Raw genomic sequence first — 19,923 nt, 5'->3', positions numbered from 1 at the left:
CACCCTGCTTATCCAGCAAGTAAACCCTACGATGTCCTGCAAAAGTGCTTACATAGAACTATAAGCCAGCCTGGAAGCTGACAACTTGAAATTTGTCCCTCTCGAAGCTGGCTGCCTGTCACCATGTGGGGCAGCGCTCTGCCCGCTGGCTGCACCCGCGGTGGGTGGGACGCTGCCGGCAGGATGCCTCCATTGCGTGGCTGGGAATGTGCCTCCTTCCACGGCTGGCACACTACGGCCACAATCCAATCTAGCTAATCAAACTAGTTCATGTCCTAGAGCGTAAATCCATGCCCACGGTTTTCCAACACCCTCTTGTGCTAATTGGGAATAACTCTGGCATAGGAGAGACGGTCTTCCCACATCTGATGTGCTGCACCCCTAATGCAATATTATCTATCTAATTAAAATAGAGGCTTGAATAGAATGATCTCCATTTCGTACCAATGAAATCCCTTTAAAGGAACTCTCATAATTTTCTTATGTCACCCAGTGCATGCTGAGGTAGGGTTTGGGGAGCTTTGTATTAGTTCTGTGTAATTTAGACAGGATGTATTTAGTGGAGCAACCGCTTCCTTCCATGATTACTGAATCTGATTGCATTTGTACAGGGCTCTGTGAAATTTCAGCCAAAGCACTGAGGCGTCTAAGCTGTACAGCACCAAATGAGTAGGGAGGATGCAGGCAATTCTCTACCCAGAAAAGATGTCCTGAGCCTCTACAGAGTGCTTACCTGTACACTGTATTTTCTCTGTGTAGGTCTTCTAAGCCACAAAGAATCTCTGCTGCATAAAACAAAGCTCTTTCCTCCTCAAAGCCTGGGTTTCCCATGTTGTAGATATGAAACTTCAGGTCACCTCCATTCATTATGGTCAGAACTAAACACAGTGCATCCTTTGTTTCATAGGCATAGGCTAAATTGACCTAGAAAAAACATTTGTACATAGTTGCGACAGTTCAGTTAGCTGCTAAGAAGAAAGCACTAACTTTTCATTAAAGATTTTCTCTAGAAAAGGAAAAAAAATTGCCTTAATATGTCAAGGGTCTTATTACAATAACAAACGTACATTTTAAAAGTACAGAAAAATCAGGTGTTAGGATTTTATAGACTAATTTCTTGAATCCAGCCTACTCATCATCAGAAACCCTTCATCTGAACACTCAGATAGCTTCACAGGCTGGACAAACATACTAAATCCAGACATACTTTTCCATGTAAGAGAAATCTTAACTGTCCAGGGAATCTACACCTCCTGCTGCACTGTTTTGCCAGAGAGCTGTCAAAGCCGCATCATCTCAGTAGGAGGGCCCAGATAGCCCATTCCTGCAGTGGTCAAACAGACCATCACTGAGGCATGAAGGTCAGCATCACCTTTCCAAGGCTCTGGTGGGTGCCCCAGGAACGATCAGCCAATCCAAAAGCTGCCCATCACTTTTAAATACATGCCATGGTCTTTGCTTCTGCCAGAAGTGAGTAAACATTTTGCATCTGTTGTATTCATAGTGCTTCCTAAAATGAGTATAAAGAGCATCACAGATGCTGAGATGACACCTTCTGGGTTTTTTTTTTTTTTTAAACCTAAGGCAAGTTTTTAAAGAGACATAAGAGCTGGCAGATCTCAGGAAAGCCCTGCGTCAGGCAGACCAGCTCCACGTCACTGGCTAGATGCTCCTACTAGCATTATGATCTATTTGAGTTGAATCTCCTTCAGTCTCCTCCAAGCTCCTCTCTCCCAGACACTGGGAATTCAGGTAATCACGTTGGATAAAAATAGCTCAGCCTGACGCAGCCCTGATGCAAGTCAAGACTGTAAAATGCATCATGTTCCCGTGGCAGGAACAGGCACCTTGTTCGGTGCATTTCTCACAGACCAGTGACTAAAATAAGACTTAGTAAAGATGCATGGAGCAGCACTAAGGTGTAAAGCAAAGGGAGTCAGCTTCTGGCACCTCTCCTGTAGCAGGAGGAGGAGGAGGCATCGGATTCAACAAGGGTGCTCAGCAGGTGAGGAGGGAGACGAGCGCTGGGGAGTTCAATACTCACTACAAACTGACTATTGACTTTTTCTAAAATCTGCTTTTCATTTAGTGCCATGGATTCGCCTTTCCTCTTTTTTATTCTCTTCTTCTCTAATCTCTTGCAGGCGTACATCTTCCCTGTCGCTCGGACTTGGCAAGCGCAGACCTGCGAATTAAAGAACAATTGCTGGGTAAATCGAAGCAAACGCTGTGTCTGGGTTGCACTTTGCTCCTCTCAATCTGATCTGATTTAGTCCTTTTAAGGTTAGAGACGGCAGCATAGGCGGGGGCAACTGGAGAACCGACTACTGTTTCCAAACCTGCTGTGTAATATTGGTTTAATTATTTCACTTTCCTCTGCCTGCTTCCTATCCCACCTCCTTTTGTCTGTGCAGATTGTAATCTGCTCCGCTACAGCCTGTCCGCGCCTCCTCTGACTCTGCTGCCTAGACCTTGAGCCATCAGTAAAACACAAATAAGGGTGTGACCCTACTGCCACTGTGAATGCAACAGTCAGATACAAAATAATTCTCAAAAGTGTTCTTTTGAGATTACGGTGTCACGAGAGGTTAAGTAAAACTGTCAGCAATTAAAGAAAAATCCGCCTCTGTCGCATCAGCCTCCTGTAACCTGCTATGCCTGAGAAGTAAGAAACACTCTTAACAGAAACTTTCAGAATTACTCACCTCCCCAAAGCCACCTTTCCCTAGTACCCTGTACTGCCGAAACGTGTTTTTCGTTACTGGTTGCCTGGAAGAAAAGGAAATGAAAAAAAAAAACCTAAACCACACTACATTTAATGCACTCTCTATGATTTATTTATTTCAGAGCAGACTTTTGAAAAGCAAAATAGATAAATATTATATAATCCCATTATTTCAAGGTAATCCTATTATATAATATAATATATAATTATGTAATTACATTACTTCAATACTATGTATGGCTTGAACTTTTCAATTCCAACATATTAAGCTGTAATAAAATACAACACATTAGTGAGTCATCAGTACAATTTCTGCTCACATCTTAGGACCAAGGAGGGTTCTGAATCTCCATTATATAGCTTTGGACTTTGTTAAGCAAAGAGGATGTCTGAGAGCTTCCAAAGAGATATTAATTCTCATGATATATAGGAATTTTTTAAGGGTAGTGCTGGGCTAACACTTTATTGTTTTGCTTGGTTTTCCAGCTGAGAAAAAGAAATCGAAAATTCAATCCACCAGAAAATACTTCTGGTTTCTTGACCTGAAGAAAAAAACCAGGAAACCGATGTGAAACAAGGAAAGAAACAATGCTGGGAAGCAGAGGTGGGTCTAGGTGCTGTTCACAGGAGGGGAGAGCAGGAAGCCGAGGTCCAAGCCAAGGCTGGTGCTGCCTGGGGTACCTGCCTCCTGGGAGAGCGTCGCAGGCAAGGAGGGAGGAAAAGCACCTCTTTCCTTTTAACGGCCAAATTAAGGGTTAAATAAGCCTTTATTTCTGAGGGCAGAGTGCTCCCTAAGGATCACTAGACAGTCTCACAGGATTCTCACAAAATTCTGCTCTACCAGAAGAGCTCCAGCCCTACATCTAACTTATACCACATTTGTTACTATCAAAGTTCTGTCACATGACAGAAGGAGATCTCTGGATTCGGAGAGATCAGAATTCATACCCACTGCTCCATCCCCAAGGTTTTACAATGATATCAGCAGTCAATATGACTATTCCTACCAGCTTTGTTTTCCTCTGGCGGGCAGCCAGTCGGCAGACGGAGCACAATAATGTGGCTGTTCCCACAACAGTGGTGATGAGGTTGATGACAATAAGGAATAAATGTTAAAGTGAATCGTTTCGTTTATGTTCACTATTGTTTTTTAAAGCAGGGGAAGAAAAATTCGCATAGGGCCAAAACTAAAGAGGAAAAGATGCTATTTTCAGGCTTCTGTGAAGATCCTGCAAATGCTATCGGGGTTAAACACAACAATTAGCAGAGATAGTGACACGCTCAGAAATATCCCCAGAATAAACAGACTGTTTGGCTCCTCCGTGGAGTCAGCAGGCTGTTGGAAGGAGCTGTTGATCACTCCGGGCAACTAACATCTCTTTGCTAATCCTAAAAACAGTTCTCCCAGCTTCTTAAGCCAAATAGGCACATCCAATAGCTTGTCACGTTTGTTGGGGGAATGGAAAAAACCAAATCCTCAAAGCATTTGAGAAAATTCCTTCTTCCAAATGTGAAAATAGATAGGAAATAGCCTGGCTTGAGATGAGTCATCTCATGGTTTTTTAATTGAAAGGGAAGAGTAAAGGCTGGATTCAGTAAAGATGGCATGTGGAGCACGTCTTGGCATGAAATGGCTCTCCCCTCTGCCCACCGCCTCCCTTCCCTCTTGTGCAGCAGCTTTGTAGCTTTCCAGGGAGAGGAACTGGCACAGCTCCTTTGATCTCTGAGGCATCATGCTGCTACACACCGCTCATGGACCTGGCCCGTACTCATCTGCCGTAATTAATTCCATTTGTGGAAACTGGGGCTTCTCTCAACTCAAGGTCACTGTTACCCAGCAGTGTACGTCTGCTACAGCCCTCACCGACGAGGAAAAGGCAAAAGCCCTTTTCCTTGCAAATTAATACCCAGAAGGCTGCCTGGATATTAAATGTGCTCAGAAATGTACAGCCAATAAATATGGTACAAGGATCTATATGCCGTATTTTTGTCTGTTTACAGTGACTGAGTAATTGTAATAACTGGTCCAGACAAAAAAGTTATTCAGAGTTATTCAGACAAAAAGATATTCAGAGTGCAGCTAAGCAGAAAGACAACTGAAAGTGCTGAATGTATTTTAATCATACCATTCAACAGCTGAACACTTGAGCTCTAGAAGCCAGAACTATCTCCCTGGTGTTTTGGGGTCAATTTCTGTTTTATTTTTTACTTCCCTAGCAAGCAGCATCTGTTTCAGTCTTGCTTGGGAATGGTGTTTGCAAATCCAAAAGCCAAAGACTGGATGTATACCTTACATGTAGCATTCTAGATGCACAAGGGTAGGTTATAAAAAAGTGCAATGTGTCCTTCAGGCCGTGCTGTGAGTAGCTCATTGTGACAGGGTCTACAATGAAACTGGCCACAGTTGTTTCTCTGATCGCAGGAGATTTGGATTCCTGTTTTTTTATAGGCTTGTTGGATGGTCACAGCTGGAGACTCAGTTCATGGTTAAATTGAGCCTAATGCAAACATAACCATGACTTTTCTATATGGCATCTTCCTGTGCCTAAAGCCATTCCCTCTTCTTGAACCTTCTAACAATGAACACTTAAAATGCTAAAATTAGGAAAGTCTCTCTGGAACTCTCTGGGAGAGCTTCCCTGGAGTACAGCTCATGGAAATGGGGAATGAGTCTTGATGGACCCTCTTGAAGGAGAACAGTGAAAAGAGGGAGAGAATCACTGCACAGAGAGTGCCATAAATGGCAAACATTAGGATGAGGCACAGTAATCCTGTAGAAAAGCCAAACTGTCTTTCTCTTGAAGGCAAAGGGAACAAACATGTACTGTCTCAGCTGTCAGATTTTGACCATATTTTAAAGTCTTTGCATGGAAAGCGAAAACAAACCTTTTGTAGTAATTTTTAATTTAAAAGAAAAAATGGTGACACTTACCTTTCCAACCACTTCCACTGGAGAAACCTGTCGAAGTACATGCTGTTCAGGTATTCTTGGAATGGTTCCCCACTGAGGTGGTCAAGGACAGATCTATCTCAGATGAAAAGGATATATAAGTATTTTATAATCCTGAACTTGGAGCAAAAGAGAAACAAAACAAGAAGAGAAAATCCAGACTTCTCCTGTGGTGGGATCATTTTACTTCTACTTCATGTTGTACTTTACTTTTACTCATGGTTTCAATCTAGGAACAAAGTAAAATGTTTGATGGGTTTCATAACAGGAGGCCTTATACAAGCTGTGTAGTAATATGTACCAGTTATGCTTCCTGAAAATTAACAGGGCGTCTCCCACTGGCTTCAATGGACTCTTACAAAGGCTGTTAGTCACTAGACAGCAAATATATTTGCTTCTGTTAGTAAATTAAGACCAGTTTAACACAACACTCTCAGGAACTGAGCTCCTAAACTTTGAGGGATGTTTACACCTGGATTGAAAATCTCTAGCTGAAGCCCATTTCTGTCAAAAAGGGACCATCAGAGATGTTATTTTGAGAAGCAGAATCAGTTTCAATTCCTGCTATGCAGAAGAAGTAATAACCGTGATTAAAGCCAAAGGGTTTTTCCTAACAGCTATGTGCTTTGGAGAATAAACAGAGGAAAGAAAGTCTGAACAGGGAGGTGGATTTGTTTCTGGATCAAGAGAAGAATTTTGGGGCTCATGCAGTGGATGCAAAGCCTTTTGCATATTCAAAAGAATAAAGGAATAAAAAGGCCATTCTGCAAATGCGAGAAATTAGTACGTTGGCTGTGACGAGCCACAAGCAGCCAGAGACCAACAGATATCCCATAAGGAAAGTGAAGAGTTCAGAGCTAAGAAAAGATGGGCTGGGCTGGGAGGGCTGCCTGAGATGAAGGGGTCATGTTGTTTAACAGAGGGCTCTTGACCTGTGGGTTTTGGTTCTTGCCTTGCTTACTGGGGCTACTGCATCCACCTCTGCTGGCAGCATTGGTGGGGATAAAACTTGATTTTGTGTGAAAAATGCTGACAAGAAATGAGTATTTCTGTCTTGGTGTATACCGACACTTTTGTGTCTGTATCGAAGGGTACATAGACACATTTCTAGATTTTACTGGAAGAGGAAATCCTCTCTGAAGGACTGCTCTGGTCTGGGAATGGACAATCTATGTCTTACCATGGAGCAGTTCCAGACCTGAGCAAACAGTTACCCATGAATAACGTGGCTCCTCAGTTTAGTTCCTGCCTGTTCATGAGCTGCAATTCGTACGTTTTGGTAATAATTCTTGCACCATCAATTTGGAACAGCCAGGTAACTGCATGTATTCAGTATTCAGAAGTCAAATTGTTGTTGTCTGCCTTAGCTTTGATTGGGCACAGATCATATATTTTCCGCTGAGTGGATTCAAGCTTAAAAAATAAAATACAAAGTAAGCCTCAATGAGCTTTAACAAATGTCCAAATTCAAAGCCAAAATTATGGGGGAAATTGGAGGGGGGTAGAAGCAGACAGTCAAAATACTAAAGGTCAAAGCAGAAGTGAGTGTTACACATGCATTTTTCCCGCAGACTGATCTTATCTATGAAGATGTGTCTGAAAATCATCCCCGTTTCTGCTCCTACAGGATAGCAAGCTTCATATTTGTATGTATGCCTCCTTTTTTTTGGTTTGACTGTGAACTCTTCCAAAATTAACATTATTCAGTACATTTAGTAAATACCAACAGCAAGTTTTTAAAACTTCCTTTTGACCCCATTTCAGTCCATGTGAAATGATCAGCATATTTATTAACAAGGTCTCAAACCTGGCTCATTTATCCATTTCGGTTGAGACGAAGGAACCGCTGTCAGTGAATACGAGCCTGAATTAAGTGGTGTCCAACGCTTGCCTAATCCATTCAGTTAATTAAAAGCTGCACGTATTTTGTAGAACAATAGCTGCCTTTCACCACTTGTTTGCATTTTAATTCCCCTCTTTGGCAAAAACAAAGTCCATTTTAGAGGGAACTGTCAGCTTTCAAACCGATTTGAGAACTGGAACCAGGCATCAGAGGGGTCTGTGTTGAGCACAGCTCTGCCTTTGTCGTTGGGACTGGTACACACAACTGGTGCGAGTTATACGAGCATCTCTACATGACACCAGGCCAATGCAAGGAAACTGGCTATGTTATAAGAGAAGGCCAGAAATAACCCACATCTCCTACCAACGCAAAGAATAAATGAAAACAGAAAAGGTCAATGAAATGAGTCAAAACAATGAATGACAGCAGAGCAAATTTTACAAATCCCCATTACATCATCCAGGGAAAACAAACCATGCTCAGCCAGAAACCACATGGGCCAGCTTGCGATGATCCCTCCTTTTCATATTTTTATTGGTTTATGATCTACTGGCGTGAGCGTACTCGGGTCAGTGTTTGCAAATGAAGATTGCATACCTGGAGCTTTAGCGCATAATAGTACAAATCGCCTCGCCGCTACAAAAACTGATAAGCCTTTTCCTAGACAAAGGATAAAACAACGCACGTTCGTCTGAACGCCACAGACAGTCAGAAAGCATTTAAAAAGCCCCATTATCCTGGTGAAGATTTTCTGGAAAAGCCATGCGGAGCAAGTTTGCACATTCCTCTGTCTAAATGGAGTGTATCGCCACTTAATTTTTATCCACTTTGAAACAGAGATGTTTTCTTTGGATACATTATCATTGCAGCTCTTTTCACACAGCATGAAATCCATGGCTGGTTTACTTGGCTAGAACACTCTGTCAAATACCTGAAACACTAAGTGCCTGTATGTAGTGTATATAATGGCACGGAAATATTTATTATATTTTGTTCAGATGAAGTGACTTCACCGCTTGTCAGCAATGCCTGTAGGATTAGGAACATCAACCAAAAGATACATGCTTCAGGTTCAAATGGAAATGTCTCTCTTTACCTGCCACATTCCTTACAGGCTGCTGACTGCAGCCCTGCGATCTTTGGGTATCGAGTTATACTTACTTTGTACAGGGAGAGAATAGCTCTTTGCAGGGGCTGTTTTTGAGTTTCTCCTCTGTCTGTTGGATAAGATCTTGACTGACTTCAGGAACGTAGGTTGGAGACTGGGGAGAGAAGAGAGGGGCACGTTATCTCTGTGACGAGGTGCAGAGTCTCCCCTTGTACCGTGTAAAAGACACATTCATTATTTATGCCCTGAGCTGCTTCCATTCAATTCCAGCGGTTGTGTAAAAGCAAAGGGAGTTTTACGTCAAACAGCAGTAAAATAGGATACTGTGGCAACTCGCTCCACATTCCACTCTATCCTCACATTGCTTTTCTGCCTTCTCCTGTACCTTCACCTCCTTGCCCAGCCTCATGAATATGCAGGGCCCTTTTTTTGCCAATTCTTTGAACTGCTCCCTTGCATCCCTTGAAAAATGTGCTGGCCTGAACTGTGCAAAGGCCATTCTCTTAAACAAAAGAGAGTTTGCCCAGTGTTTTCACTTCATTGATGATTCATTGTGCTGTCTGAAAAATCCATCTTCTCTTTTTTTTTTCTTTTTTTTTTTTTTTCCTACCAGCAAAGGAAAACAAGAGCAGCGCATTGGTATTTATTGATTTATATATAAATAACATAAAAAGATGCTCGCAAGTGTCTGGACATCTTAATTCAACATTAGAAGGACAAAAATAATCCAGCAGTTTTAAAATAATAATTTCAAAAAGGAACTCTGCCAACCAAGCACATAAGCTCTTTTCATCCTCGCCTCCCTTTAGAGAGAATGTGCATTCAGCCCCTTCAAAAAGCCCTTTCCAAAGAGAGGTCTTTTGCAGTATGCCCTGATGGTTAACCAGTTTAGCACCTTTGGGACTAATTATCTATAAAGACAGTTTTTAGGCAGTCCACATTCTTACTCATTGACAGTATACTGTAATTATATAAAAAAGCGTACATGCATGTGTGCATGTGTGTGCACACCTATTTATAGACATTTGTCCCATTGACGTGAAAGTCCCTTTATATAACCAAGTGGATTTGGGAATTTTCAATAAATCCAGCCATAGATGAAAAAATCCTCTTTCCTTGCAGAAGCCTTAATACTCGGTGAGGTTCCCCATCCATGGCCATGACCACCAGATGTGCTGAGTGGGTGGGTCACAGAGCATCGTCACTCATCGCTGGACAGATGTTCTCATTAACTCACCCCTAGTTGGGGAGATCTTGTCAAGCACTGAAATGCACTGCAGGCAGAGTTCAAAAACACCAGGAATGGGGACAGAGGAAGGGGCAGAGGTGGAGCCAGAGCAAATCTTCAGTATGGTGAAAGCTGCATTAAGTCTTTTATCTTTTCCTTTCCGCTGCTGAAATGTGAATATGATCCTGGTGGTGACATGAAAAAGTAAGCTTGTTACACCTGAATGTTTTCAAATAGGAACATGGTTTGCAGAACTGTCTGTGCATGCTGCATAATGCAGCCTCACTACTCAACCTTGACAGACAACCTGCAGAACGTGCCGGATATCTTTGACATCACTGAAATATTTCTTCATTTCCTCCATATATTCCTCCATTTCCTCAGTAGAAGATATCTAGGGAATACCCACTTTTAATTGCAGACAGAGTATATTGCGAATAATGAAGAAGTCTCACAGTTTCTTGAGAGGTAGACGAGCCCCGACATTATCACCTTAAACGATGTAGAGACTGAGACAAAGCCAGATTTTCTTTCAGGTTGGTCACAGAGGTTGACAAGAACCCAAAACTTGTGACCAAATCTCAGTAAATCAGACAACTTACTTAGAAAAATTCCTAACTGTAGGTGCTCATCACTAAATCTAAGTCCCAGTTGTAGCTCAAGAGAGTAAGTAGAGGCAAGAGTGAAACAGTGAAACAAATAGGAATAAACCTTGAAAGTCCTGTTTTCTAAAAAAAAAAAAAAAAAAGAAAGAAAGAAAGAAAGAAATGAAAAGAAAATGAATATTTAAGGAATATCCAGATAATAACAAAAACTTCATGATTAGCTGCATTTCAGTTGATTTGGTCCAGGAATCATATGAATTAATGCCTGTAATTGATACTTTAGTAACTCAATAGAGTGTGGTACACAAGCTCATTGGCAGCCCAAAGCTTTGACGTGGCTGCATGAGTTCACTGCTCTGAGACTGGTTATCTTGAACACCTCTCTTACAGGGTACAGAAACACCATGGAAACACCGTGCAGTCTTTGTACTGCTGTGAATCAGGAGCGTCTTTTCCCGATGTGAATGGAGCTGCACTTAAGTAAAATTGATGCTAGGCACTCTGATTTAAGTTACTACTAATTAAATCTAGGATTTGTTCTACATTTATAGGCCAAATTTGGAATCCAAAAGCTAAGCACTAAACCCAATAATTAGTCATTTAGACCAAGTGACCTCATTCTCGCTCCCACCAGGCAACTTCATTTCCCAATGGGAGGTAAAGCTGCCTTGAGGTTAGTGTTAAAGATCATGCACATGATGCATTATTATAGAAATAATTGCATCAAATTCTGCCTGAGATCAAAGTCCATTTAAAAAATAAATTATAAGCATCAGCTAAGTCTTTTTCACAAAGAAGAAACAAAATTCTTACAGGGAAAGTGGAGAAAAATGAGCAAAAGAAACTGTAAGACAATGTGGGAGGTATTTGGAAATGGCGCAAATAGTGAATCCTCTCTCCAAGTTTGTGGGAGACACAGACACCACTTGGTTTTTCACAGCCACTCAGTGCTGACCTTTGAATCTTTGCTTCCTCTGGACAAACCAACAGCAAGCCAACAATATCTAGGTAGGTAAAGACATAAATACACTGACATTCTGTACATAGACTAAAGCCTTACCACGCAGTGCAAATACTTTACTAGACCACTTCATTTTCTATAACAAAAACCCCTTTTTTCACAGACTGATCATTTCCAAAGGTTTTGTAGGTCCAGCAAAACATTTAGCATCATTACGCAGCCCTTGATAGTGCTCAGGGCAGAGCAACTGCACTATGTGTATGGGAGGAACGGACGCAACCTTTTCCAACTCTGCGTTGTTCTAGAGAGTCTTTGTACTTCCTGAGATTTTCCTTTAGACTTCATAGTTCCCACTGCTCCCATTAAATAACCATGACCACCATTTGCTCTGTTTAAGTACTGTGCATACCTACAGCCTTCAAATGTTCAAACAAAGCCAGAAACAATTACAAACCAAAACCCAACCCACCAACCTACTTTTGCTCCCCTGGAGAACAATTAGGTAGCGTGGGTTATAAGTGCAAGAAAACATTTGCATCCCAAGAGCGAAAGCTTCTAAAGGTAACACTTTGGCCACTTGTGGAAGAAAGAGTTGCCTCTTCCCTGGAGAGGTGCAAGAGATTTCTGCAGCCCCAGTGAAATGGTGATTAATGCTGTTCTCCCCACTGCAGTATGGGTAATGTCTGTAAAAGCAAATTTGGCTTTTACAGGGGAACAGAGACACCTTTTGGAACATATTAAATGTCCTGTGGCAGCTAGGAGAGCCATACACCGTGATTAAGACCATTACGTCTGAGTGCGTGACAAAGAATACTCTGCTAACTCTTCAGAAACACCTGCAGAAATCTCTTACACTTTCCTGTATTCAAAACAAAACCTTGGGTAGTTTTAACAAGTACAGTTCCAGATTTCCCCTAATGGCTACTCTGTTTCCTGAAGGCAAAGAAAGTGATTCTTGGTCTCACTTATGATAATGTAAATCAGAAATGATCCCAGTCAAGTCAACGGAGTAACACTAGGGTAAAGCTGATGGAACCGAAACCAGATTCATGGCCCAAGACTCTGGCAGTGCAAAAAGCGCGTAAATTGATCCAACAACAAAAGCTTCTCTCATCACGTTATCCTTTTTTGACCAGGCAGTTTAATAAAAGTCCAAACTACTTTCACCAGGTTTTAATCAAAATCTCCCATATCCTGTGTCTTCTCATTTATGGCGAGAAACTGAAAACCTTCTTGTAAATATTTTGCTGGCAAAGCAACATCTCAGTTTTATGATGCTCTCTTGTTTAATTTTTAAGAAAAGAATACAGCTAGGAATTGGATTAGTGATTATCTAAGAAACAAGAAATGGATATTCCGTTACTTCTGAGTGCCAGTAACACACTCTGAGAAAAGTCTCCACTACTAAATATTGTTTTTTCTACTTTAAAAGATAAAAGAGAGCCTCCCAGCTGCCTTCCATTTCAATAAACGGCATGAAAACAGCTGAGATGTCACACACTTCTTCAAGGTTAGTTGAGTTCCTGTCTACAAAAATTTGGCAATCACTCTTCCTTCCAAATTTAGCCATTGGGCCTGCAAGATACTTTTCACATTTTTCTGAGAGGTTGATTTCAGGTTCTCTCCCTTCCTCTCCTGTTCACCAGGACACTGAAAACCACCATAGTGGCCAGGTTTGAAGCTGGGCGCAGTATCTTCAGTGTCACACGCAAATACTGTCTTCTTGGTGGGAGCCAAGAGCATCCCAAGCTGAATGCAATCTGGTCTTTCCTGCACTAGCACAGTTGTCCCTGGCAGCCTGAATGCTAGGGGAGCCCTGCCACACAGCTCTGGTACCATGTCCCACCACTTGGCATCTCAGTGAATTATTAAAAAGCAGCAAAATCTGATTCAGACTCAGATGAAGGCTTCCAGGCTGTGTAACTCCCCATTATCTGGATTATTTCATTATTAATATATTCATATAACATTATTATTATTAATATTATTATTATGGATTATCCCATTGTCTGGAGCATCACTGCACAACCCCAGCCTCGGCACGGGGAGGTGTCTCCTTGCAGCTAAAAGACCTCACAGATGTCTCAAAAGCCTTGTGGGGAGTGGTGCTGCCCTCCTGTCCTTAGCTTGACCCATCTCAATGGGTTCAGGCTCATGCTCTCGCAGCCTGCAAAGGGGAACAGGACTGTGCTGTGAGCCCCAGCTGCCTTGCGCCCCCCAGGCAATGTGGGCAGCATTCTCCCGTGGCTGCCAACATCCTCATCCATCAAAGTCCTTTACTTTGGTGGATGTGAGTCAGAGCCCAAAGCAACAGAGGTGTTTTTTTGTGTCTTAATTCATTGCTGCAGCACACCTGCACACTAGACGGAAAGGGGACACACATGCACACCAGGCTTGTGCGACTTTGGGAGTTGGACCCGATGACCCTTATGGGTCCCTTCTAACTTGAGATATTTTATAATTCAACAATTCTCTGTTATTTTGCATGTCATGTTGCATCACAATTTTTAATTTTAATTTTAAAAATTTTACTTTTAAAATGTAAACTCTCCTTTTTTGACAGCTCTGTAAGTTTTGCTGCAGGCTACTTCACTCACCCCTTCAAGACACAGGATTTGTTGACATTCACTGAACAGGACAGCAAACAAATAAGCCTCCATGTTAAATAATCTCTATACCTTTGGCACGGTCCTTACAACATTCCTCTAATGGCATTTCCCCTGTGACTGTGCAGAGGACACCTAACCTTTTGTTGATCAATCAGCTAATCAAATTCATTATAAAACAAGCTGCAATGCCAGCAATACCAAGGAAGGTGTTCAGAAGACCTTCTCTGATAATTTTACTTTTTCATTAAAGCATGATATTTGTTCTAATTTTCCTTTTGTTTGGTGCGAAAAGTGCCCAAATGCCAAAGGGAACTGAGAGGGATGTGCTGAGACTCCAGCTAGAGCCACATATCCAGCTGGGATCACCACCATTTGAGAAAGCCATGGAGAGCTGACGAGAGCACTGTGTGTCTGGAGGGTTGAGAAACATGCTTGGGAAAAAAATGCCAAAGGGAAGCATTGAGGAACTAAGATTTGTTTAGTCTGGAAAAGAAAGAGTGAAACATGATAAAGGTCTTTTAATATAGACATGTTTTTAGTAAGAGGGCAGGGACCAATTATTCTGCATGTCTCTACACTGTGCAAATGACGTGAAAGAATCCACTTAAATGGATATGAAGACTTTTTTTTTTTTCTAATTTTCCACACAGGAAAGCACAAGAACAGGCACAGGAATATTGTGGAATCTGTTCTTGGAGGTTTAAAAGACCTCTGAGGGCAGACAGACATCTGTTGATGATCTAAGTGTATTTGATCTCTCCTCAATTCAAGAGGCTCTTGAGCCCTCTCCCAGTCCTTTGTACCAACAATTTTGCAAATCACTGGACTCTGTAAAACACAGGCACATGGTACAGCCCCGAGAAGAGATGAGGAAGGGAGCTTGTATGCTGAGTGTTCACCAAAGGAAACCTGGAGCTCTGAGCAAAGGAATAAGTGTCTTCTTTGCAAATGAACAATACCACTGGAAGGACACTTGTCTCGGTCATCATCGTCTCCTACAAAAAGAAATAGTTTGCAGAACCCTGAATTTAGGCTAAATATTTAGTAAAGAAAAAGGGATAGCATTGAGTTCGGTCAGACTGACTCTGCAAGAAACAGAGCAGGTCCTTAGTCCGGAGGTAATTCTTCCCCACGCAGTGACTTTCATTGAAGAACCTCGAAATACGAAGGCTTTATTGCATTATTAAGTCTTCATGAGCTAGGTGGCAATCTCACTATATTTTATAGAACAGTGAACAGGGAGGATAAGAGTTGTGTTTTGCAGGAGAGCTGATCATCATCTGTGACTGAAATCAAAGAAGTCTCACTGAGATAAATGAAAGCTAGAGATGCTCAGATTCCTCAAATCACTCCATGTGTAGCTTGCAATTAGTGAATAAGGAACAGAACCCTGGAAGTACAGCCTTTCATTTGATAACCAACTCTTGCCAGTGGGTGTGAGTCATCACGGTATCTTAAAGCACGACTGTTCAGCAATACAAAAATAATATGAACGAGAAAGATAACACACTCTTTAGAATGAATAGATTTCCTGCAAACTTTTGTCATAATCACAACTGCTTTCCTGGCAAGTTTCAGACTTGCAGCCATGATACTGGAACCCGATGAGTTATTTTAAAAGTCACTTGCATAAAACAAATAGCGTGAAACACATGTTATGTCTCAGGTTATGAAAACATTCCACAACAAACTGGATTAAAACAATTAAAAATGTTTCAGTCAATGGACAAAAGTTCAAGCCGTAACTTCTTGAGCTGTCTCCGGTTCCAAGCACTTCTGTCTTAATGATATGTGTGTTTTCAGATGTTGACAGCAATTTTCCACATACAATCTATTTGCAAATCTCCACACAGATTTGCTACTAGTAGAGACCTCTAAAAGACGGAAGGAACAGGCTAAGATGAACTTCGGTGTGAGATGTTGCAAGATGGGATGAGAAGAGTTCATACACAAAAACCTGGAAATACTGGCTTCGACCAGTCGTTATGTTGCTGCATTTGATTTGCTCTCATACGGCTGTGACCCAACAGAGCAACGGTTTGTGTCAGGGATGGGAGGTCCACCACACGCCACGCCACTCCTGCTGTTGCTTTTGCACAGTCACATCCTTCTCCAGACGTCTGGGGAAGGCTCAGATAGCAGGGGGAGTAGCCACCTGGACAGGTAGCAATGGGATGGCCGTCAGGGTGACTGTCCTCAGTCCTTTGAGGGAAACACTCTTTAGGAGTCATAAGGAGGAGTGTAATCAGAGCAACCACTAGAAAAAGGGAGAATAGGTAGATACAAGTCATGCTGGTAGGCACAAAATCAGGGGAAGATAAGTTTCTGTGCTCAGGTAATGCATATTTTCAAAGGGGAAATGGAAGGCAAAGTGGAGACCATGGAATTGTGCCTCTTGATGCCTCCAAGGCTGATCTGCTACTTGTGGATGGAGATTCACCCCAAGAACCACCCCATGGTATCTTCATGGGGATCTGCACTGCTGCCCTCAGAGCAGGATCATGCCAGCACAGGGCACAGCCCAGGCTCTGCTTGCCCCATCACAGTGACATGTCCAGAGCCACTCTGGGGGACTCTGATGTCCCCCCACCTCCCCGCTTTGGGCAGGGGGAGGTCAATGCCAACTGGGGTTCAGTCTGAGCTACAGTTTGGGAAGTACTGACCATGCAGCTGGTGGCTGACGGAGGGGAAATGGGAAGGGGCTGAGAAATGCAGAGGAAAGCAATGGAGGAGGAGATTCTTTGTGGTACTCTGATTTTGGGAAATCTGGTTTAGGAATGTGTTTCAACCTGGTGAGGGAAAGGTTCCCAGCACTGTCACAGAACACACAGTCTCCTGATGCTTTTTGGTGTTATGCACAAAAATGTTGGAACATTCTTGTTTCTTGCCCTGTGTCTGATCTTGTCTGCTTGGTTTTAGCTGTATATGTAGTAAACAGCCAATTCTACATCAGGAGCAGCTGCAACACTTTAAGTAATCAACTTCTGCATTTTATTTTTATTTTTTTCCTACCACAAAGTCATCTGGGTCTGTATGAGGCAAACCAGTAAAGCACAAGGCTTCAAAATTCCAGGATATTTGCTTTGAGATGACAGATGTAGGAATTGGCAGGGAGGTGGATGGGGAGCACGGAGAGCAGCTCTGTTATTAGTAGCAATTTATCTGTTACAACAGCATGTAGACATTATACCTGAGAATGGGGGCCCGTCATGCCAGGCACTACATACATATGTCATACGTATATGACTGGGAATGAGGGCCAAAGACATGAAATACATTCTCCAGGATTATAGAGTTGGTCAATGAGAGAGAAAAAGATGGAACCCAATTCTGTTCTCTGATCAAATGGTGTTCTGCAGTACTGAGGGCAGGATCACCTGCTGGCAGCTAAATGAAGCAAATCAGCAGTGCTTATCATCTGTGGGCTTTGTTTTGTAGCTCCAAGCTGATCTGGAGTCATGATGAATCTGTTTTCCCTCATATTCGACTAATCTATCAAAACATGTGTTGACACCCAGAAAAATACAATGACTGAAGACAACAGAGCCCTCAGCAAACAGCTGAATATGTTTTTCTGCCAGGAGAGGTTGTACTAATCCATCACAAAAGGCAACACTAACCACTTCAGTTCATGAACTCATTTACCGCAGTGGGTCTGATGTAGCTTCAGGCTGACTTGCTTGGTCCAGAGTTGCTGGGCTGCTTTTTGAGCCTGGGCAAGCCCACTGGTAGGAAAAGGATAAGTTTCTTCCCTGGGTTTCTAGCATCCTTCCTCTTTGGTGCTGGGGTACAAGTTATAGTCTGGAGCTATGCCCTTCTTTGGAGAAACTCAGCAACCACTCAGGTTTCCCTTCTGACAAGTGCATGAAAGCATGTGAAGCATTTTTCACGGCTCTCCTGTTAATCAGCAACAGGATCTTCTATCTAGCAACACCTTGTTTTTCCTTTTCTCAGTAGACCTTTTTGTAGCTGCTATCACTGAAAGCAAAATGCTCCTTTCTAGAAACTACATTTTTGTTCCCAATGGTGGCAAACAAGCAACGGCCATGCAAATGCTATGAGTCAAAACATTTCCTACATAAAGATCCTCAACCCAGAGTGTGGTCCCTTTAGTATCTTAAATTATTTGATACTGAGAAATTTGGAGGTGTAACGACAACAAGAGTTTCAGAGCAACAAAGGACAATAAAAGATTGCCTACATCAAGACAGAGATATTTTTCCTGGCTCCTACAGGTGACCAGAGGAAATCTTAAACACTCAAAGCCCCATAGAAAGTAGTTTCGAAAGAAGAAGATGTCCCACGAGCCAAAATTTAGTTGTTTCATCAGCTTCTTTTCCAAGTCCAATGAATCAGCTGCAGACTTCATACTCCTCAATTAAATAGAAACACTCACCACAATCCCAACCAGCTATGGGTTTTTTGGCACAGCTTAGATTAAGAACTTAAACTGGTCACCACAGAAGCTATGCTTTTGACCTCAATTAGGGAGAAACTAAGCTTCACAAGAAGTCCACGGCAAGATATTTTTCAGTGTCTTTAAAGCCTAGTCCTTTCTTTGGAAGCCTGCTTATAGAGCCTTCTTTACCAAAGAAACACATTTTTCCTCCTTTCTGTAGACACATAGGTTTATTGGTGTAGGGCTGCTCATAAACTAGCCAGCTGAAATTATTTTATATAAACTTGCTTTAAAGCCAGGGAAGGGAAAGTATGTTTTACTTGTTGTTGCCTTTTTTACACTTTAACGTTATTTTGCACACAGATTAAAGGATGAAAACACAGATGAAATAACCAGTACCAGTAGCTGTCAGCAGGATGAGGCGAGTAGCTCATGAAATAGAATAGGAAAGAAGACTAATTAATACTAATCAGGATTTTCTAGCTACCCAAAAGCTAGGGTACCCACTCAATCCTTGGAAGCATCGTTAGTTCAAAAGGTAACGTCTTTTGTTAGCAACCCATCTGAATCATTGCTATCCTGCGTTACTACAAGCAGCCAGATGTTTGATAAAGCATTTTGGGAAGCGAACAGTATTCTCACCATTAGTGGCAACAAAGACGACAGGACAGTTTTGAAAACTTCTGTTCTCTACAAGTTTGTTTCTCTCATCACGTGTGGTTAATAGGTTTGAACAGCATCCAGTGTCCAGCCTCTTATCAGAACCTTTCTACCTTTTAACGTCCTCCCGCGCTGATGGATAGCCTAAACATTAGCACGCAACCGTATGGTGCAGTAGTCATAGCTTGGCTTCCTCTGGTAAACCAAATGTCATTTGTTCCATTAAAAAAAAATCCCTAAATCTATAAACAGTCATTTACAACCTCAACATTATTGAACGGCTTTTTTGCAGGAAAACAAACAGATCCCTGCTTGAATTCACTCCTCTGAGACATAAGCCTATAAACATGAGTAACCCCCTCGCAAGCGATCCCCACCCTGAAGCCCACAAGCTATTTGCTTTGCTTGAAGGCAGCTCATGCATGAAGGTCTGATCCAGGCTGCACTGGAGTCAGGGGCTGCAGTGCTCTATCAGTTGCAGTGGGGATTTGGCAGAATCTGCCTTCATCTTTTTCCACCAGCAGGTCAAAATCCTGAGGAAACCCTTGAATGAAGAAATCCAAAAAAAAAAAAAAAATCCAAAAGAGAGTTTGGGAAAGCCTTGCAAAGGATTAGGAAGTGAATTAAATAAACATCAGGCAGGAACCAGTGGCCCACTCATAGGAAGACTGGAAACACTCCTGAAAGCAAACAAAAACGCTGCCTAGTGCTGCTGGGAACAGGGCATTCCCTAATCACCTGTGTCACACAATCCATTAACGATCATATGGTAATAGCCATCAGCAAAGACCTGGAGAGGGAAGATATTTATTGTAGGAGATGACACACTGTTTGC

At 42.2% G+C, this 19,923-nt stretch overlaps 1 protein-coding gene across 1 annotated transcript in view; it reads right to left on the bottom strand.

Annotated features, from left to right (window-relative positions):
• Window positions 1-729: 729 nt before the first annotated feature.
• Window positions 730-19,923, bottom strand: part of LOC104469720 (G protein-coupled receptor kinase 5) — a gene marked incomplete at its 5' end in the record, with an annotated part of 73,492 nt that continues 54,298 nt past the window's right edge. Inside the window, 5 exons of the mRNA XM_010084334.1 lie at window positions 730-924; window positions 2,045-2,185; window positions 2,706-2,769; window positions 5,658-5,750; window positions 8,680-8,780. Coding sequence (XP_010082636.1) covers window positions 730-924; window positions 2,045-2,185; window positions 2,706-2,769; window positions 5,658-5,750; window positions 8,680-8,780 — 594 coding nt within the window. The remainder of the gene's footprint in view (window positions 925-2,044; window positions 2,186-2,705; window positions 2,770-5,657; window positions 5,751-8,679; window positions 8,781-19,923) is intronic.

Source organism: Pterocles gutturalis, unplaced genomic scaffold (assembly GCF_000699245.1).
Source record: "Pterocles gutturalis isolate BGI_N339 unplaced genomic scaffold, ASM69924v1 scaffold41845, whole genome shotgun sequence".
In the NCBI taxonomy this organism is placed as follows: Eukaryota; Metazoa; Chordata; class Aves; order Pterocliformes; family Pteroclidae; genus Pterocles; species Pterocles gutturalis.
This window is presented reverse-complemented; position numbering and strand designations above follow the sequence as displayed.